Raw genomic sequence first — 14,275 nt, forward strand, 5'->3', positions numbered from 1 at the left:
TAGATATGATGGATGAATGTAGGTAAAGTTACAAAAACTATGCGTTTGTACGGGACTGACTCGTAGAATAGGTACTTCTAAAATGTATGTATTTAATCCCAGTGACTGTTTTGTTTATTCGTGAATAAATTAAGCAAATACTTACGTAAAGATATATTATATATTTAAAATGTGAATAATATATGTAATACATGAAGATATTCTAATACTTTTGTTTTATTATAGTGTCCAAAATCCGACTGCAGAGCGCAATTCAATTTATTTTTCCAAAAATATCTTGCAGTCAATCCTGATCACATTTCGAAGCCCGAACAGTGTATGGTGGACACAAAGATAAGTGCACTTAGCTAAAAAACGGGCCGAGTGAGAGATGACTTAAACGGAGTTTGTCCCTTTCTATCACATGGTTACACTTGCCCTGGCATGTTGTTAGAAAAGGACATATTCTGTTCAACTATCCTCTCGTTTGTTTGTAGCAAAGCAATATCAACCTTAACAGTCGCGGAATACGGTTCCAATATGGTTTGTCAAAAATCTGCAGTGCACGATTTTATTGTAGTAAAAGGTCTTTGGGTGTACATAATACGCGCCTTTTGTTGTGTCATTAAATGTATGTTCAACGAAATAAAACCGTATGTAATAAAAAATAATTTAATGAACAACAATATGAGTGAGATTACACCGTGTACTTCTCTTCAGAGCTGGTCTTCTTGTCCTCGCCCACCTTCCTTCCCACCAGCCTGAAGTTGTCGTTGAATCCGTCGTAGCCTCCGAGATAGTTTCCAGTGTTACCTGTGGAGAATAAAAAGTACATAAGGTTTACTCGGGTAATTCCGAAATTCGGATAATTCCGAAATTCATATGAAAATCACCCAAAATTCCATCATAATAAAAGTCTCTTCGGAATTATCCGACAGTTTTCGACATTCGGAATTACCCGAATACACCTTATTATAGAATTAGGGCTGATTTAGACGGCGCGCGAACACGCATGCGATTTTATACATTGCGGACTGTTGGTTACGTCCAATTCAACCGACCGATCAAAAACCGCAATGTAATGGTGACTCGCATGCGAGTTCTCGCGTCGTCTAAATGAGCCCTATAGTAGAGAAGTAAGACACTATCTTACTTATAATAATAAAAATGTAACTTCATACTAAATGTATTTTTTTTCCTACACGGTGTATTCTCAACTAGATGGATTATACTACTGGGACGAATTTAATTTTCTCAGTAGATACGAGTAGATAACATACATGGTGTTTTCTTACGTTTTTGGCAATCAAACATGATAATTTTCTATCAACTAGGCCAGACTGGTCGTGAAACTTTAATTTATACATTACCGGGATATTGTCGGTCGTAGCCCGGTCTGTATTGATTGTAGGTAGGCTTCCACTGGTTGTAGCCCGGGTAGCCGTAGTTGTTTGGAGGGTAGTTCGGCCGGTAGTTTGGACGGTACCCTAAAAAATTAGCGCAGTCGTTGTATATTGTATAGTTATTCTTACATTTAAGTATACCTAACACAAAACAAAAATAGAAAAAGAACATTCTCGAGAGTTTATTTTCGATGCGTTTTTAATAGTTATTTGTTTTACAAGGGGGCAAAGGGGGCTGTTTAACCTCTCGTGCTAATATTACCCGAGCAAGCGAAATATTCAAAAATTGAATCTTGAGCGTTGGGAGGGTTTGAACGCACGAAGGTTAAACAAATTTTGTGAAACACAAAATTTTTACCACACCAACGCAAGGAAAATACTAACTGTCAAATATCAAACAAGATCAAAGCAAATCGATTCAAAATGAATGTTATTAAATATACATAATTCAAAATCATCATTTAAAAGTCAATTCTACCAGCAAACCTAAGAAAACAATTCAAAATTTGCATTTGATTACTTTGCCTCTCATTCAATAAAATGCAACTTTCTTATCAGTTTTTGAACAATCAAGAAGGCCTTTATCAGCTGGTGTGGTGAAAAATGCTTTTTACATGATTTACATAGTGTTTACCTACTGTGAAGCCACACATGAGCACATAATGACTCAGGCATCGGAGTTTTTGTCGCATGGTAAGACTAATAGCAAGCTATGGAGTCGACATTTGCCATAAATGTAAACTCTTATTCATACTCATACTCATTTATTTAATTTATCTTAAAATGCCTTTAGAGCGGTCGGTCGTGTATTATCTTAGTCGAATTATATATAAAAATATTTTTCTATTACATTATGAATTCATAACTTCAACTATTTTAACATACAACTATACAAACTACATCGCTGCGAAAGACCTAATGTCATGTAGGTACTGACCGCTGATAAAATTGATTAGTATTTATCATATGTCAATCACTGGTGATTGCAAACGTAGTAGTTATTTATATCTGTAAGTGGTAAATACGTTGTGGATTATTCCATAATTAATTATTATGCCTAACCCAGAAATAGCTGCAATTTTGGCATGGATAGAGCCATACAACGATTTACAATATGACTATGAAAAATCTGCTAGAGTGTGCTTGAGTTGTGAAGTACAACTCACCCAATTGAAACATAAATTTATTTTAAAACATATCAACAGTATTCTTCATCAAACGAAATCCACTGGAACTTCAATACACACGACCGACCGCTCTAAAGGCATTTTAAGATAAATTAAATAAATGAGTATGAGTATGAATAAGAGTTTACATTTATGGCAAATGTCGACTCCATAGCTTGCTATTAGTCTTACCGTGCGATAAAAACTCCGATGCCTGCTGAGTGATCATCCATGATAGAAAAGCGGACAGACTTATAAATCTTAATATAATAAGGAGGTAACAAAGGTGTTTGATGTCTATGCAAAGAGTTTTAGTAAGTTGTGTTTATGCCCACAGTAACTTTGTTTTAATAACATTTACGTGTTTACTGACCTTGTAATAAAAAGGCTAGTAATTTCTAGCTCAGAAGTCAGGATTTTCACAAGATAAAGCTTAGGTAGAATTTTCATGAGCACTAAAACGCGGTGAAGCTACGTTTTATCAACCTGGCTTGATGTTATTCTCGAATGTCGATTTGACGTATCAAAATTATATCAAAAATGGATTAAGTACCTATTAAGTACTTGCGTGCGCCAGTTTTTTCTGGTTGCGTGTGTAATAAAATAATAATAAGCAGCAAGCGCAATGATTATATACCGATATGGACAAAATGCCAAAAATATGCACGTACACTACCAGGGACGTCTTTAAGAGCCAACGGGAGTGGTCATTTCTCCATACAAACGTACTCCTCGTTTTCCTCCGTGGTTTTTGAAGCTAGAGCAATGATTTTTTCAACACAGATTAATATTGTCAATATCTGTGTCGGACCGTTTTGCTTTTTTGATATTTTTGTTTTTTAAGGCGCCAGAGCCCTTCAAAAATGGCCAAAATGGCCTAATTGACTATGCTGCAATGAAAGGTGTGGCATTCAAAACTGATATCAATTAGCCAAAAAAGCAAAACGGTCCGACACAGATAATTCCATAATCATTTAGATTTCCAAATTTGGTTACGATTGGTTAAGTTTTGGAGGAGGAAACAGAGGAGTACGAAACCTCGATTTTTGAGATTTTTACGCAGGATTTTTCGCCTTGTCCTTATCGCACTACCTTTAGGTGCCGCTTCCGTTAGCGAGACGGGTATATTTACCTAAAATATTTAAAACTCAGCTCCTGTTTCGTCTTAACTATGCTGGGGCCTTTGGGCACATAAGAATTTGGGGCCCTTTTGGAAAGTAAAGAAAGCGAATTAAAATAACACTTTTCTACTATGATCTTCTATTTATTATGGGTAATCAAATATACTGTTACTGTCTGTCCTTCGCCCCCCCGAGGATGGGGGCCCTGGGCACGGGCTCTGTGTGCCCTTATGGTAAAGACGGTTCTGCACACTACCTTAATACATAATTATAAGGGTAATAAAGGTCGTGTGTGTCAATTTCTAGCATGGAAAACGTAGTCAAATTGGTATGTTATTTAAAATTTCTGAATTTGCCCTCAGGGCGTGTAAGTCTGTTAAATCAGTGAAGCATGGACCGTCAGTAGAACAAAGAATGTGTCATGCATGAGTAACGCTAGAGGAAAACGAAAGTTAGGACTAGTAAATCTACTTATCTGGAATGAGTATTGAGCATTTGGATTACTAATACTGGTGTTTTTGAATTGCCTAAAAATACACGGTAAACACTTAAATCATTAAGGGCCACTTGCGCTAAACAGGGTTAGCCATTAACTCGGGGTTAACCGGTTAAACCCGGAGTTACCAGTACAATATAACACGGTTAACGTGGCTCTTAGTCGGCTTTTGAGTTGCGTTGGTTTAGTATTAACACTATTTCACAGTAATACAGTTATCTACTTACTTGTAAGATTATTACCTACCTACCTAACTATTTATTAACAATGATAATCCCTACTCATACTGTTACACAATTTTTCTCTAAAGAAAACAGTGGGAGTGAATATGTATAGGAAACCCAAAACCAAACGAATAGGTAGCGAAAGATAAATATGTTAGAATAGTTCAGAGAGTAGTAAATTATTAAATCGCGCCAATTGTTTTATTATGTTCTTTCTTTTACAATAGGTACCTGCTTACCTTAGGTAATCCAACCTAAATGCTTAGGTCGTCTGTTATCTTATACCCATACCCCATTACGTTACAACGCTATTAGTTATAAAATTATCATGAAAAATGTACAGTTCGCGCGAACACACAAGTTTTCTCTCCTGTGGACAATAGTTAACAGCTTGTGGGTATGTAGGTAACGATTTTATCATTCTTATCCAAATAAAAGGAATAGATACCTTTTCATGTGGATAAGGGTTAAATAAGAAAATTAACCTTTATAGCCCTTAGCTTTTGTGTATGTCTACAGGAAAGAAGCGAACACAACACAGTTTTGTGTTTGACTCTTAACATCCCACTGCTGGGCACAGCAGAGGTCTGTTATTGCACAAAGGGCTTGGGCTACATGCCCCACGATAACCCAAAGCGGTTTGGTAACTTTTAAAATACTCTCACCGTTTCCTCAAGGTGTTCGTCTTTCACCGAAAAGCAAGCGGTGAATGTCTAAAGGCTTCGTCACACAGGCGCGTTTTCCGGGCGGGGCGTGAGCGGGGCGCGCCTCTCTTACATATAAAACGCGCCTGTACCTAATTAACAGTTCTGAATTTTGGTATAAGCTGGGAATTTAATAAATCCTCTCCGATTTGGAAGCATGCCTTAGTGTACCAACGCTTCCGATTGAAATAAATCAACAGAAAAATACTTTCCATTAATTTACTACTCCCTCGGTTTGTTTAGGGATAGTTTATGTGATGATTATGAGTAAGTACACATATGTATGTACATACCTCCGAAACCGGGGTACCCGCCGTATCCTGGGTACCCGGGTCCCGGGTACCCAGCACCGGGATATCCAGGATATCCGCCTGCAGACATCAATCCATTAGTCTAGCCTTAATCAGGGTGAATTCTATTGGGAGACCCTAAAGACAATTTTAGCAGGTATTTGTAATTTTTTTATAAAAAGCGCTGGTGGCCTAGCGGTAAGAGCGGGCGACTTGCAATTGCGGGTTCAAACTCCGGCTCGTACCAATGAGTTTTTCGGAACTTATGTACGAAATATCATTTGATATTTGTCAGTCGCTTTTCGGTGAAGGAAAACATCGTGAGGAAACCGGGACTAATCTCAATAAGGCCTAGTTTCCCCTCTGGGTTGGAAGGTCAGATGGCAGTCGCTTTCGTAAAAACTAGTGCCTACGTCAAATCATGGGATTAGTTGTCAAGCGGACCACAGGCTCCCATGAGCCGTGGCAAAAATGTCGGGATAACGCGAGGAAGAAGAAGATTTGTATTTTTTTTATATCGATTCAATTATTACACTTCCTGTATAATATCTTAGTGGATTATCTTCTTATCTATTATACACATGTATCCTTTGTTTAATTTGCTTATTGTACCAAATATCTTTCACGGAAATAGTACATAAATAAATACGATAGGACACATACATAGGTACTTTCGCACCTTCGCGCTTTTTTCTTTAGTTTTTATATTAAATAGAAGATATTTGTCAGATTTAGGTACCCTAGGAAATCTTTTTTAAAGCAGAATTGTAAGCGGTGATACTAACATTATTACTTACAAGAAAAGGTATAAATTGATAGGATAAGCTATTCGTGCGGTAAGTATTTACAAAAAAAACAACACACAGTATGAATAATGTTCTCACCTCCAAATCCTCCTTGGTTACCCGGGTAGCCGCCTCCAGGGTAACCACCGGGGTACCCTCCTTGGCCATAACCGGGTTGGTAACCGCCGTAGCCGGGTTGATATCCTCCTCCGTAGCCGCCGCCGTAACCACCGCCGTAACCACCGCCGTAACCACCGACGTTGCCACCTCCGTAACCACCGCCGTAGCCGCTATAAAGCAATAAAGAATAAAAAACACAGCAAAACGGGTTCTTAAAAGGACAGGGGTCAAACTTAAGATGGCCGGCTTTTGGTAGACCGTTAGAAAGCCATATACCTACTACCAATTTGTTTTATCAATTAGCCACTGCCCGTAACAAGTAGGATTACCTAAGCAGACCGCCGCAGCCACCGGTAGGTACGCCGTCCGTGTTGGCTTCTTGTAACGGCAATGATACCTTTTATATCCGCCATCGTAGCCAGGGTTGCCGTATCCGGATTTTAAGCAGACCATAGCCGCCGGTGAACCGTCTTCATCCAATCGTGCTACAATCTTGTATAGTCAACAGCGGAAGATGCTAAGCGGGAGAGGTGTTCAATATAAACTGAACAAAACTTTCTTGTTGTTACGAAAATCAGTGTATGCAGGTCATTTCGAACAATTCACTCGCTTACCTACTTCTGCTGCCGACTGTAACAGTAATTAACAAATGACAAACCTATTATATCCACCGCCGTAGCCAGGGTTGCCGTAGCCGGGTCTCAGCAGACCGTAGCCACCGGTGCTCCGTCTCTGTCCATCCGTGTTGCTTTCTTCTAGCCCCTGCGTCGCTGCTACGGCCAGCGAGCATAATATTAAAATTATGTTCTGAAAATAAATGAAAATCGTTATGCTTGTGAAAACAAATAAAAATCAAAATTATTCATTGTTTTTTTTCTCATAAAAATGTAATAATGTAATAGGTCCTAAAATAAAAAATTAATCATATTTAGGGAATGCAATCTCGATCTTGCAATTTCAAGATCTCTCGAGATCTCGCACGAATTTTCGAGATCCAATCTCGTTGACAGGAAATCTCGATTTTAGCAATCTCGGTCGAGATCTCGATTAATATTTTCGAGATCTCGAACGAGATTGAAAGATTGATCCGTGTGGATTATCTACTTTGTTTTGAGTAATCTTTTTGACCTTAGATTCATGTTGTTCAGGCAGTGCTATTGTGCCGGCTTTAGCTGGCGATAAAAGCACTGGGCCGCGTTTTGTGCGGAAAAATCGGACGAACTTAACGTACCCGGTCACAATTATTTATGAATTTTGCTCGTTTACCCTACATTTTTTTGCAAATTGATGAGTGCTTGTCAAAAATATCAACAGAGCATGTTACTCTGCTTAAAATTTTGTATGATTAAAACTAATTATTACCACTTTTTCATTATTTCCTGCAAATTGGAGCTACATATATATTTTTTGTTTTTTTTTTTTTAATAAAAATAGTTTTTTTATTAAATGTAGATTAATTTGTTGTTTTTATCTTCAAAGTAAAACATGCCGTACTCTAAATAAGTAGTATGTACGGAATTCTTTGAAATATTTGCTCAAAATAACGCGTTTTTAAAATCTCGCTTTGTCAAATCTCGATCTCGTTGAGATTAATCTCGATCTCCATTGTGTGACCGCCGAGATCTAGAAACACCCTATCTCGATTCAGTAGACTAGATTCCATAATCATGTTCCATCGTCGAAGAATTGAGTTAGTAAGATTTTTCGCGTGTATTATCGAACGAGCGAGCGAAGCGAAGCGAAGGTAAGGTTCGACTTTGAACACGCGGCTGGCTAGCGGCACGTCCCGGCATTTCGATGTTTTTAAGCTGAACTGTCAGAAGATAGTTTGATACTCAATAACTTAAGTAAATTTGTTCTAATTTAAATGAAATTGGGTAAACGTGTAGTCGAGGGCATTATATTTTAGTCATTAAATTATGAGCACGCCCGATCAAGGGGTCATTGAGCTAGAGGAGCTTAGAAGGCCAAAAAGCTGTTTGTGAGAGGTCTTGCTATTCTGGTCATTTTTTTGCAAGAAACATGGTCGAGTTTTGTATCAAATGAAAGTGCTCGACTTACATTTTTATAATATCGTTTTTAAATTTACCATTTTGAAATAATTAGCAAGATAAAAATAAAATAGAATAAACATAATATAAGTATTTGACATTTGACAGGAAATATTTCGGCTTAGCACAGATACAGTTTATTTTAATCTCTATGGTGGTGACTTAAATCCAGGGGAGGGACAGCCGTATACGAAGCCCTTTATTCGAAAAAATAGCGCCATCTATATTACTTAACGCTAAACTCGTAAATGGCGCTTCAAAATTGATGCAAAAAAGCAAATCTTGTCAGTAGAAAAAGGCGCGAAACTCAAATTTTCTATGAGACCATATCCCTTCGCGCCTACATTTTTTCTACTGATAAGATCTGCTTGGCCAACTATAGTGGGTCAAGCAAATCTTGTCAGTAGCAAACAGCAGCAAATCTGAAAAATCGCGCGTTAGCAACACTGTGTTCGAATAATGCGAAAATCGCGTGTCATCTGTGTTTTATCTGTGGAATGTGGATCGTGAATGACAGCCATCATCTTGTTATTTTTGTTTGTTTACATTCTGAATCGCTTCTATTTAAACAAAAAGTTTTGGTTCGATGTATTGTACATTGCTGCTTTTCTTAGCGCAATACTGCTCTTTGAGTGTTGCCCTACTTTAGTTTGCTTTACATTGCTACTGACAAGATTTGCTTGACCCACTATATATTATACATACTACTCTTTTCTTAAATCTATCAGTTAATAAGGGCTCCACAGACCTTGCAATAAATCCACGCGATCTTTGATCCATTGCCGCCTATAGAGTACATAGTACATAGTACAGCCGACATAAAATAGTAGAAATTAAATAAAATGGAACTCAAAAATGTCCATACTAAATTGTTGCCATGTGTAAGCATTTTACGTCAAAAATGTGACAGTTACGTAGAAAGTGGCGCCCTCATTTATTTTCTATTATTTTATGTCGCACTATACGAGTAAGTACCTAAGTAGGTGCAACAAAGTCAATCGCTATATATTATAATTTTTGGTTAACCGCGAGTTCTCAGTTCGGGCCGAACTACTAGTATATCCACATATTTCTTTAAGTAGCACGCATAAAGCTATGTTTGGACTAGGTAACCTAATAGAGTCCCTGGTTAGGTAATGTAGGTGTAGGTAGGCAATAGGTCTATCAACCTTTGTGATGCGACTGATGCGCGCGTGCTGGCAGCCTGGCCGGCACGGATGCCGCTGTCAGCGCGCGTCTTTTGTTTAATATGTACCTGCCTATAGCTTTTTTCTGGTTCTGTGCTGTCAATGAGGTACATTTTGCAATATTGTGTGTTTTTCTCGTGTGCTTGTGTATATAATAATTGTATTATATACTGTACAGTGAAAGTTTGACGCGTTTTCATTCAACATCATCGGCCCGATAGCCTAAAGGTCCCATCATTTCTTTTTAATTCAATTGCTATGCAAAAATGCCGAATGGATAACAGCCTATTTGCTTACGGTGGCGCCGTTGATCGGGTCGCAGCCTCCAAAAATATGGCAAACGGAGGCGATAAGGAACGTTATTCACAAGACAAGCGCAACAGTACGATGAAACCAGTATAAAACTGATCACAAGGTTACAAAACTCAAGGTCAAAGTAGGTAGGTTCCTTCTAACGACCGGTCTGGCTTAGTGGGCAGTGACCCTGCCTGCGAAGCCGATGGTCCTGGGTTCGAATCCCAGTGAGGGCATTTATTTGTGTGATGTGCACAGATATTTGTTCCTGAGTCATGGATGTTTTCTATGTATTTAAGTACCTACTTGTATATTATATATTATTGCTGGCTGAGTACCTACCCACAACACAAGCCTTCTTGAGCTTACCGTGGGACTTAGTCAATTTGTGTAAGAATGTCCTTGTAATATTTTTTTTTTATTTATTTATTTTAATCTAAACTAACTTATCCGTTTGACATTAACTTGCACGTTTACCGCAAAAATATGGGACGACTTTAGAAAAATGGGGTTACTTTGAAAGCTTTAAAACAATTACAAAATTAGCATTAGGTACTCTTTATTTATTCGAGCTGTTTGTGTCACTAAACTGCAAAACGTAATTCAAGACCAAAAAAAGTAAGACAATGTTGCCACTGCAATAATTTGTTTGTAAAATAGTAAATTCCTTTTGATAAATAATCACGCTAAGATAATTTATTTATTAGTAATTTTACTCCTACGATTTAAAAAAGTACTTTTATTTACTTATTTTTACACTAGTGGCTCTGTGAGCTGTAGACCTCGCGAGCAAAGCTTTAAATTACATGGTGCTAAGAGCTTTAAATATAGTAAATTAAAAAAAAAATACGAAATTTAAGTGTAAAAAAATTAAAAAAGTTATATCCCAGCATACAAATACTGGGGATCGAACCCAGACTCTCTGAGCAAACAAAAAAAGCGAATGTTTACGAACTGAGCCAAATAGTTCTTAGATAAGCTGACGAAATTTAGCTACTGATTCTCAAGTTAAAATTAGTTAAAATTAAATATCTCAATACCTCCGAAACCAGCGAATTAAATTTTCTGAATTTTTGGCCATTTAATCTATAAACATATCTCAAAAAGAAAAAACATTATGATATCGATACGACTATTTGTTTAGGCGCGAGGTATCACTACTCCGCCATTTTTAAAAATTTCCAAAAATTGGATTGACATAAAAAAATATTTAATCATAGAATCTGGTCACAAAATTTCACGAGAATCGGTTGAGAATTGTGACCTGTAGAGGAGAACATCCGGACGGACATACGAAAGCAAAATGCCCGAGTCAAAACGTAGACCTTCGCTACGCTTCGGTCAATAAATACAAGACGCGCTATTAAAAAGTGGCAACATTTTCTTACGTTTTTTGGTCTTGAATTAAGTTTTGCAGTATAGTTAGATTACTATGTAGGTACAGTCGCCATCAGATATATCGAAGCGGCCAGGGTGTTTTTTTTAGGGTTCCGTACCCAAAGGGTAAAACGGGACCCTATTACTAAGACTCCGCTGTCCGTCCGTCCGTCCGTCCGTCCGTCCGTCCGTCCGTCCGTCCGTCCGTCCGTCCGTCTGTCACCAGGCTGTATCTCATGATCTGTGATAGCTAGACAGCTGAAATTTTCACAGATGATGTATTTCTGTTGCCGCTATAACAACAAATACTAAAAACAGAATAAATAAAGATTTAAGTGGGGCTCCCATACAACAAACGTGATTTTTGACCGAAGTTAAGCAACGTCGGGCGGGGTCAGTACTTGGATGGGTGACCGTTTTTATAGATAATGGTACTGAACCCTTCGTGTGCGAGTCCGACTCGCACTTGGCCGGTTTTTCCTCCTCACGTCACGAATATCTAAACACGCCTCTACTGTCAAGGCGTTAGAGTGCGTGGCGTGTTCTAATATTTTTGAGCACCTCGACCGCTCCGATATGCCTATGTGATGGCGACTGTATTCATATTGACCTACTACCAAAAATCCTGCATAAAAAAATAGATTAAAACGAGAAAATTAAAGTCTTCCCTGCATTTCATTGTCACCCCGTTTTACGGTAGATGTCATAGCTACTTCATAATTTGACTTGTACTTATAGTGACATTTCCATACTATGTCGCGTGTAAAGTCAGTGAAGCAGTGAAGTGTTAGCTTGTTCTGACTGACCTTCTGACTCAATATTAGAAACAAACTATGAGGCGGTCGGAAACGGTTTTGTGAATACCGTCGTCGGTTGAGATACGCGTCATGTAGGGGCCCGCTTGTGGGCTGCTTGCAAGCGCAGTGTAATTTAATTTAATGGTGTGAAAATCATAACTTAACGCCAGTAACTCGGCATTTTCGCTTAAATGCATCTCCTTTCTGCTCTTTTAGGGTATTGTAGCGCGATTGGGTGTAAATCAAGAGTATGTTTAACGGTTTAACGCACAGGCATGGTCATGGGCCGATTTTATTTTATTGACGATTTATTTTCGTGACATTTTGATAAAATTTGGTGGTTGAATAGAGTTCCCACCGTTATTCTACACATAATAAGCGCAATTTCACAGTGTGTCTAAAAAATATTCCACTGAGTTACAAAAACGTATGGTAGTTTCGTAACCCAACTGAAAATGTATTTATTTATAAAATTAAAATGAAATGATTTTATTTCGGCCAACTAGGATCATTAGTTATAACAAACAACACAATAATGTATTACAATAGATTAGGTACATTAAATAACAATGACCCCGCCGCAGCAAACATAGCATAGGGAAAAAGTGGTTTCAGTCAAATCTCACGAAATTTTAGCATTATGTAGATTTAAGTCTCCTGATTTTTTTTATAAAGACACAAATCTCTGAAGTAGACTTTCAGAAATAATAAAAATTATGTTTTTCTATTTCTATGAGGTATTTCCTAAAATTGATATCGCAACTGAGTTAATTACTTATTGAAAGACTGAGTTACTTTACAAATTGTACAAGTCTTTAAAAAAAGTGATCAAAATAAGCTTGCTAGCCACAGGTTACCTACTTCCTACATAGTTTTAAATACTTTATATTATATGTAATAATCAATTCGTGTAAAACTAAATAATTTATATGTTTGATATAAGTTTATTAGTATTCGTACTATTTTAAATTCGAGAACTATTTGTGATTGATTTATTGATTTTGGCCATGTCATAAGACTAATCTCAAATTCCATTATATAGATAATGATACCAATCGTCTCTATCAATACTGTTAACCAGAGAGATTATTTAGTTACACAAATCCAACAAGGTGTGGGACTGATAATCCAAACTAATCGATTTATTACTAATTATCACGTAGTTTAGGTACAATATTATATCGGAATATAAAATATATTTAAGTTATCATTAATAATATTAATCAATCCTAAAAATATGTTATTATACATTTAATTTAAAAAATCTATAACTATCAATCGTAATAAATTTATAAAATCGGCCAAGTGCGAGTCAGAATCACGGCCTGAGAGTTCCACACCATCACGATTTTTTACATTTATTTTTTTAGGTTCTTATTTAGGTAAGTCTGATCAATACAACCCGGATGGATTGTTTTTGCATACTCGATATTTGAATACCTTTATTATTCATGTTTTCACTTTGCACTGCACTTTAATATTCATATTTTAATAACAAATATAAAAATAACCTCACCAAATAATTCATGTTAAATCGCAACAGTAATCCGCACGCTTCGTTCTGTACCACTGCTTTGATGTGTCTCCACGCATCTCGGGTCTTTATATCATACCGTCGGAGCAGCAGAGGTTTTTGCGCTCACAATTATTGTAATTATTGAAATCATCTCATTGTTGTTCGGTTCATCGACTTGTTATGACATGTATTGATTACCAATTAGAAATTGTCCTCAGTAATTGAGGAAATGTGATCGCGCGATTCGGAAGTCGGTAATTATGTCGTATTATTGGGATTACATTGTTTATAGGGTGTTTATTGAGATGCTAAAGATGTGTGATGGTTTTTGCGCTTAGCTGTTCTCATGTCTGTTAATCAGTAACAAAGTTGTATACGTAGCATTTATAGCTCATAAATCTGAATTGTTAGCTATCAATTGAAAGCTGATAATATTTTGTCTTAATCTCCGATAATCTTCATGTGTAGGTAATTTTTGTACTGGGGAAGTACCTAGGTACCTACTACAATTTTTTGTTGTTGTCATTACTAATGACTCTGTCAGGATTTGAGGATTATCATAATTCAATTAAAGAACTATACCAATTTATGTAATTAAATTGAAAACACCTTTTCGGCTCATACAAAAACTCCATACCTAGGTATATCAGCACTACTTTGAAAAAATCTCGTATCTCAAAGTTGAAAGGAAACTCTGTATGCATCCCATACATAGATACAACATTTTTCTTTTGATTGACAGAAAAACATACGAGGTTTCTTCAA

General features: G+C 37.1%; 1 protein-coding gene across 1 annotated transcript; it reads right to left on the reverse strand.

Annotated features, from left to right (window-relative positions):
* Positions 1-640: 640 nt before the first annotated feature.
* On the reverse strand, positions 641-13,621 carry LOC134798966 (keratin-associated protein 19-2-like). Its single transcript, XM_063771392.1, has 6 exons — positions 13,511-13,621; positions 6,947-7,095; positions 6,248-6,458; positions 5,387-5,486; positions 1,350-1,466; positions 641-792 (listed from the first exon to the last, which is right to left on the reverse strand). Exons 1-6 carry the CDS (start codon positions 13,520-13,522, stop codon positions 677-679), a joined length of 705 nt encoding a protein of 234 aa, XP_063627462.1. The 5' UTR covers positions 13,523-13,621; the 3' UTR covers positions 641-676.
* Between the last annotated feature and the right edge of the window lie 654 nt (positions 13,622-14,275).

This window comes from Cydia splendana, chromosome 17 (assembly GCF_910591565.1).
Source record: "Cydia splendana chromosome 17, ilCydSple1.2, whole genome shotgun sequence".
NCBI classification, from domain to species: Eukaryota; Metazoa; Arthropoda; class Insecta; order Lepidoptera; family Tortricidae; genus Cydia; species Cydia splendana.